This window comes from Oncorhynchus keta, chromosome 14 (genome assembly GCF_023373465.1).
Source record: "Oncorhynchus keta strain PuntledgeMale-10-30-2019 chromosome 14, Oket_V2, whole genome shotgun sequence".
Taxonomy (NCBI): Eukaryota; Metazoa; Chordata; class Actinopteri; order Salmoniformes; family Salmonidae; genus Oncorhynchus; species Oncorhynchus keta.
Window position 1 is genome coordinate 70,924,376 of NC_068434.1, and position 8,330 is coordinate 70,932,705.

At 40.8% G+C, this 8,330-nt stretch overlaps 1 protein-coding gene across 1 annotated transcript; it reads left to right on the plus strand.

Moving 5' to 3' along the window:
* Nucleotides 1-1,966: 1,966 nt before the first annotated feature.
* Nucleotides 1,967-7,934, plus strand: LOC118393928 (melanocyte-stimulating hormone receptor-like). Its single transcript, XM_035787139.2, has one exon. It carries the CDS (start codon nucleotides 3,507-3,509, stop codon nucleotides 4,521-4,523), a length of 1,017 nt encoding a protein of 338 aa, XP_035643032.2. The 5' UTR covers nucleotides 1,967-3,506; the 3' UTR covers nucleotides 4,524-7,934.
* Nucleotides 7,935-8,330: the final 396 nt, after the last annotated feature.

The following is an 8,330-nucleotide window of genomic DNA, read 5'->3' on the forward strand; positions in this document are numbered from 1 at the left end:
TCCTACAACAAGGATGGAAAAGGATTTGCCAGATTGTCAACTTGATTCATGATGATGACTGCTAGCTAAGAATTTGAAAGTATGATGTTGACATGATCAGTCCAATCAGAGCTACTGTAGATATAACGTGATTTGACAAATGTATCTGTGACTAATGACCTTGAGCTTTCTTGTTGCTTGAATTCCCAAGTGTCCCCATGAGTGACAGAACACTGAGCTAATCACAGCGCAACTAGAGAACATTACCAACCCCTACGCGCCGTATTTTCTGCTGGCTGCCCCACCACAGAAAGCATTGAGCTAGGCTGAAACACCTGCATTTTGGAGCTGCCTTCCTCAAGAAAGCAAACAAGAGATGTTTGAATGTGGCTTTGTTAAGTTAAAAAAAAATGTTTTTACATTGTTACATCGTATTATTGCCAAAATTACATTCAAAACACTTGGGGCTAAACAAGTGGTGCTAAAAGCTCCCCCCTACCCCATCCAACCCCTCTTGTCTCTCTCTTGGACAGACAGAGTGACAGTCCAGACACACATTGTTGGATTGTTGGAGTTGGTTGCCTCTTTTGCAGAGTGTGTGTGATAGTCTGGTCTGAAGTTGTAGGATTGGTGCTCCTCAGCTAGAGGCTGATACAGATATGTGTCTGGCTCTGAGTGAATGGAGGATACTCCTTATCTCCCACTGACTATGGACAGTCTGGCTGCTTACAGTTGACACTGCTCGGGTGAGAGAATGCTGCCTTTTGCACAAACTGCAGTTTGCGTGTGTGTAACGGATGTGAAACGGCTAGCTTAGTTAGCGGTGGTGCGCGCTAAATAGCGTGTCAATCGGTGACGTCACTTGCTCTGAGACTTTGAAGTAGTAGTTCCCCTTGCTCTGCAAGAGCCGCGGCTTTTGTGGAGCGATTGGTAACGATGCTTCGTTACTGTTGTTGATGTGTGCAGAGGGTCCCTGGTTCGCGCCCGGGTATGGGCGAGGGGACGGTATAAAGTTATACTGTTACATGTGTTATATCTCCCATGAAATCGCTGGAGGAAGAGGCTGGTTATGCAAACAATGAGAAGGATTGTTTCAAAGGCTGGAGCCATAACACTTGGCACTTTGTTCAGAACTCTTTATGTGGTTTCCTCCAGCAGTGAGTATTCTCAGCTGTCACACGTTTTAACAAATATATTGTTTTGGACATATTTTATGAACATTGTCAACTAAAATGATATATTTCATGTTATGGTTTAGGTTTTGTTTAAAGTGATGTTTCATGAGTCAGAACTCTCTCCTGAATGGATCACTGTGTGTTGTTATTGGGGTGTTGGTTTGAGGTTCAACACACGAACTCAATTTGTCCATGTGTAGGCAGGCTACTGTAGCCTACGTGTTCCCCGAAGGGCAGTTTCTTGCGTCATCATTAACATGAGGCTCCGCTTGTAGTGTGGCGAAGGGTTTCTGAGGTTGGAAAACGCTTTCTTCATTGCTCTACAACACGGTATAAAAACATTTACTCAAATAGTGATTGTAAGGAAGATATCAAAAAAACTTCAGATTCAATGCAGCGGAGAAAAGAGCCCGCCCTTCTGTCATAATTGGCTCCGTACACAGGACAGGTAGTCCCCCACACACATACACACACAAAACCTGTCAAAATGCCTAATGGCTCTGCTGCAACTAGGTCACTACAAAAACCATCGTGCCTGAACCAACCCATTCAATCGGGTTTGTCTATCCAAATCCCCTACCATTTGTTTTGGGTAATAGCGCGCGTTACCGTTGATCTGGCATAGAACAAACATCTTGTTTGCGAGCCTTTACAACATTTATTCTTAAAACTTTATTGTAATTACACATGTATTTCGCAATTATATCAGAGAAGAAAAAGACTGCAACAGTTTGAGACATAATCATGAATGCATTTGCAATTGCGCACGGTGCATAAAGTTCCCATCCAAATACAGAAAAATGCCAGGGGAATGAGCGCAGCGTGTCATTTTTTCAATTAACTGATTATTGTTGCCATTAAGAATCCCTTTCCTAATATTGAGTTGCACCCCCTTTTGCCATCAGAACAGCCTCAATCCATAGGGGCGTGGCCTTTTCAAGGTGTCGAAAGCGTTCCACAGGGATCCTGGCCCATGTTTACTTCAATGCTTATTCCCACAGTTGTGTCAAGTTAGCTGGGTGTCCTTTGGGTGGTGGACCATTCTTGATACACACGGGAAACTGTTGAGCGTGGAAAAACCCAGCAGCGTTGCAGTTCTAGACACACTCAACCCGGTGCGCCTGGCGCCATGTTGCCCATTCACCCTCTGAATGGCACACATACACAATCCATGTCTCTATTGTCTCAAGGTTTAAAAATCCTTCATTAACCTGTCTTCTCCCCTTCATCTACATTGATTGAAGAGGATTTAACAGGTGACATCAATAAGGGATCATAGTTTTCACCTGGTAAGTCTATGTCATGGAAAGAGTACGTGTTCCTAATGTTTTGTACACGCAGTGTATACCATGACCACCACATCCTAGATAATATAAAGGCTAAAGGCCTAAAACACAGGGCTGAGGCAGATGCATGTGTAGTAATAGCCCTTCCATAGTGTCTGGAGTGTCCCATGGGTATTCCTAATGTTTTTTACAGTGTATTTGATGCAAGTGAAGTATGGTTTGTCTAAATCAATTGGCCACATCCACATCAGTTGTGCACAGTGCGCGGTAAATAATATTTTAGTGCTGGGGGACATGTTCTCAATTACGTCTTTGAATGACTTAATTATGCTCAGGAGATTAGTAAGTACATCCATACTACACTCTCTCCATCCATTTTACTCCCTAATCTTGTTAAATATTTCCATGCGGGATCACGCGTTCATTAGAGTTTGTGTCAGTCTGAGAATCATGCGGTTGGCTTTCGCTATGAGAAAGGAGGAGTTAGAGAGGCGGTGGACCCTTTTAAGAACACACTGTCACTTTGTGCGCCTGAGAGCTCAGTTGGATAGGCCTCAGTTCACACATTAAGATTGCTTGGAGCCTACTTGGACGTACAAATGGTAGAAGATTTTCTCTCATGCGATCCAGCACCAAGTAGCTGTATTCAGACTCAGACTAGGATTCTCATCACTTGGAAGTACCATATATGGGCTATGTGCAAAATACAGTTGGATAAACCTTTGAATCTAAACAGTTACTTGGGAAAGAGACGATTTCACATGGATGATTCTCCACTGTGAGCATCTGGGCTCTTCACTCTGTGTTAAAGTTCGTTCTGGAGACCTCCGTTTGTGGGAAAATATCACTCCAATTTCAGGGTTGCGACATAAACGTGACCTAAACTACCTTCACCTCACACATTCTGTGCTCTTTTTTTCCTGCGGTCACAGTCCAGTTGAATAGGATATGATGTCTATAGAATAACTTGTTAATTCTGTTACACTATAGAGACCACAAAGAAAATATTTCAAGGCATTTTATTTCCACCTCATTCAGGAGCCTATTACAGCAAAGAGTAGCAGACATGGCGGACAACACGTCTCAACATAACTTCATCATGCACCACCACATGGAGCTGAGCACCCTCACCGTGTACAGTGAGAACAGCACCAACAACACCGGCGCCAGGGAGCAGAACTCTACGACCTGCTCGCTCCGCATTCCACAGGAGCTGTTCCTGACGCTGGGCCTCATTAGTCTGGTGGAGAACATTTTAGTGGTGCTGGCCATCATCAAGAACCGCAATCTGCACTCGCCCATGTACTACTTCATATGTTGCCTGGCCGTCTCCGACATGCTGGTCAGCGTCGCCAACGTGGTGGAGACCATAGTCATGTTGCTCACCGAACACGGGCTGCTAGTTGTCACACCTGAAATGCTGCGGCACCTGGACAACGTCATCGACATCATGAACTGCAGCTCGGTGGTGTCGTCGCTGTCCTTCCTGTGCACCATCGCCGCCGATCGATACATCACCATATTTTACGCGCTGCGTTACCACAGCATTATGACCACGCAGCGCGCCGTGACCATCATCGCGATGGTGTGGCTGACCAGCATCACCGCCAGCATACTTTTTATTGTCTACCACTCGCACACCGCCGTCATTGTATGCCTCGTCACCTTCTTCTGCATCACTCTCGTCTTCACCGCTGTGCTCTACATGCACATGTTCATCCTGGCGCACGTGCACTCGCGGCGCATCATGGCCATCTACAAGTCTCGCCGCCAGGGCACGAGCATGAAGGGCGCCATCACGCTCACTATCCTGCTAGGGGTCTTCATCCTCTGCTGGGGACCCTTCTTCCTCCACCTTATTCTCATCCTCACCTGCCCCACGAACCCATTCTGCACCTGCTTTTTCAGCTACTTCAACCTCTTTCTCATCCTCATCATCTGTAACTCGCTCATCGACCCTCTCATCTACGCCTATAGGAGCCAGGAGCTGCGCAAGACACTCAAGGAGCTGCTCTTCTGCTCCTGCGTCACCTTTCGATGCGATTCCATACTTGAGTGTCTATTTCCATGGAAGTTCACGTGACTGCAGGATTTGTTCAGGAATAAAATATTATTTGATATTTGCGGCACTATTAGGCGTATGCCTGCCGTTGTTGTTGAATTAACTGAAATACATGGTGAATGAGACCTCAGGTTGGATTGCGCACAACGGCAGAGCCACGAATGGGACCTTTTACTAACCCCTGGCCTCTTCCATGTTGCAGGCCAAGCCATACATATGTGCTATTCTTGCGTGTCGAATAAATACTTGAATCATAATCTGAAGCATTTATATCTAATTATACACAGCAAATGTGTGATCGGAATTGTAACACCCACAGTGTTAAATGTACCACTTTCTTGGAAATCATATGTTAACATCTCAAATAGCCTAGTGTTAAACTAACTAGCAAATTCCCACTTAAATTAACACTTTATAAGAGCTGATGCTGTTACACTTTCTCAGTGTTAGCGAATTAACACCTGTGGTGTTACAGTAACTCATTTTGGAGTGTTATTTTAACACTTTAGGGTGTAAAAACTGCACATTTATTTCCCAGTGTTACTATTTTGTCTGTGTATTTGTTAGTGACAGAAATTATTGTTGCATTCGATGGCTTTTAGTTTTCTAGCCTTCACCTAGTGAGTGACTAAGTGAATATTTGATCATAAAAATTGTATTATTTATGTTAATACTTATACATTACTTTTAAATGATGTTGAATCAACATGGAGTAAACATTGATTTGAAGTCTGTGCCCAGGACAGGCCACATTAGCAAGTCACATTATTCTGTCTTTCAAAGTGTTGTATAATTCCTATTGGAATCTAGTCAGTTTGCATATCCAACAACTACAACTGCAGTTAGAATGACTGCCAAGGTAGGGAAGATTGATAAATGAGACTTCCTTAACCATCTAAACTGGAACAACCATCTCAATAACGGGTGAAATAAGGCCAACTACTTTCAGATTGGATTAGTTAGATGTTTTATTTATTTATCTTTGTTTAGTATAAGATCAATGAATCAATCAAGGTGCATGCAGAAACATAGGTCTAGATATTAAAACAAACTATTCTAAAAAGCAACCGGCAACAAAGCATGCTGGGAAATATGATAATGAGGACCCTCCCGTGTCTTCAATCTGAGAGAGTTAACGGAAATGAACTCAACACAGCCGAGTAACAACAACACCACACAGTGTTGATTCCACTGTGATTCAAGTAACTTCATTTATTCACTGCAGGTGTTTTTTAATGTCAATCCCACTGGTGTTATTCCCACCAGAATCAACACTCCGATATAACACTCACAAAACTTTTTACCTCAACACTGAGATTTTAACACCCTCAAATTTGCTGTGTAGTTATCATCTCCATACAACAGCAACTTTTTCAAAGATGCCAATGTCTGTAAAAGCTGCGGGTCCAGTTTTCTCAGGCACCAAGAAACTTAGGTTTAACAGTACATTACTGTAAACTTTATAGTAATGCTCTACAGTAATGTACTGTTAAACCAAAGTTGCTTTGGAATTTACGGTAACATACTGTAAAATTTGTTAAAGTAATTTACAGGTAACTGGCTGCCAGTAAGTTAGCATAAAAACAACATTATTATTTTACAGTGTACTATGTAGGACAAATAGTAATTTGTGCTTTAATCATATAGCCAACACTGGAAATATACTTTAAATAAGATATAGCAAGTGTTCTATTTAAAATAGGAAAGAATTTCCCGGGAATGTTGTTGGGAAAAGGATGTTGTTTGAAAGACGCTATTGTTGAGAGACAATCCATGGGCCTAATGATATACACTAGCCCTGATGCTTTGTATGGAGTCAAATAAGGATGCACAAAAATTAGTCATGAAGTTGTTTTGTACAAGAGAACAATTCTGTCACGTTTTGATTAAATAAAATGAGTGCATTGTGAAGTCCAATAATAGCCTAATTGGTCTATATAGAGAGTTGTATTTTTATTTATTCACTCATTATTTGTAAACATCCCATTTCCAAGTATGTACAAAGACGTTTCACAGTATGATTTAGGCCTTTGACGAAAATTGCCTATAAATTGAAATAAATCTTTGGGGATTTCATGTAAAAAGTTTTACTGTAATCTTAAAACAGATCAGACATTTTAAGATTATCCTCACCATTTTAATGCAAATAATAATGTATGCATAGACAGAAACAAAATGTTTATTTCAATGTTTATTTCACAAGTAGCCCATGTAATGTAGGCTAGGCATGTTTTTTAATTGTGTTATGGATGTACTGAATACTTTGAATGTTTCAACATATTTATAACATTTTCAAAAGCCTCAAGAGGGTATCAATATTAATCTCTTTAAACAATCCATGCTATTTTATGGCTATGTGTAAAAACCAAGGCTCAAACTTATCTCATTGTAAATGTGTACATTTGATTACTTTTTACCTTATTTCAACATATGGTCTTGCTATGGTCAAATTGTACTGATATGTACTGATCAAAAATATAAACACAACATGCAACAATTTCTAAGATTTTACTGAGTTACAGTTTGTATAAGGAAATCGGTCATTTGAAATAAATTCATTAGGCCCTAATCTATGGATTTCACATGACTTGGCAGGGGTGCAGCCATAGGTGGGCTTTGGAGAGCATAGGCCCACCCACTTGCCAGCCAGGCCCACCCACCACCCAGGCCAGATGAGGAAGGGCTGGCGTGGTTACACGGGGTCTGCAGTTGTGAGGCCGGTTGGACATACTGCCAAATTCTCTAAAGCAATGTTAGTGGCAGCTTATGGTAAAGAAATTAACATTAAATTCTCTGGCAGCAGCTCTGGTGGACATTCCTGTAGTGAGCATGCCAATTGCATGCTCCCTCAAAACTTGAGACATCTGTGGCATTGTGTTGTGTGACAAAACTACACATTTTAAAGTGGTCTTTTATTCTCCCCGGCACAAGGTGCACCTGTGTAATGATCCTGCTGTTTAATCAGCTTCTTGATATGTCACACCTGTCAGGTGGATAGATTATATTGGTAAAGGAGAAATGCTCACTTACAGGGATGTAAACAAATGTGTGCACAACATTTGAGAGAAATAAGCTATTTGTGTGTATGGAACATTTCTGGGATTTTTTATTTTTGATTTCATGATGGTGTGTTATTTAATAACAGCATCAGTAATGAGGACAGTGATAGTACGCATGATAACAATATAATTCTACCATTATTGTTGTCATATCATTTGTTGCTATAATATTGTTGTAATATTGATAATTAATAATTACTATTATTATTTCAATACTAATAATAACATTATTAATCCAAAAATATGTATTTCTCTTGTTATTGTATGTACAGTGTACATATTGCATGTCATACATTTCTTAATCGTGTAATGTTTGTTGATGTCAATCCTCATTTCTTTTAGTCAGCATGTGATTGTGTGGATAAAAAAAAACATTTTCATAAAAAAATATTTTGGTCCAGAAGTGTAATTTCAACCTTTTCTCAAGCCACAAGTGATGTTATGTGAGAATTAATTTAGTTCCCTCTGAAATACTGTATGTGTCTCTCTTGTCCATATGAAGGTCCTCAGTGTAACCTGGGCTGACCGTCTGTCTAACTGCCTCCTCTCTCAGACAAGAGGAGAGATCTCTATCGAGGCCTACAGTCCACTGCTCTTTTAAGTCCTCCAAAGAAAGCTTCAATCACTTTGAATATATTATTAAATCATTTTGAAATATAATAATGACTTCCTTTTTCTATTTCAGGTATCAATATATTTGGAGACACTATTTTTAATATAAGAATACAATTCTATACAGCTGTATTAGCCTGGCTGATACAAGACCAGG

Excerpts from the sequence above, each read along its gene's own strand:
- LOC118393928 (XM_035787139.2), top strand. The coding sequence starts at position 3,507 with ATGGCGGACAACACGTCTCAACATAACTTCATCATGCACCACCACATG.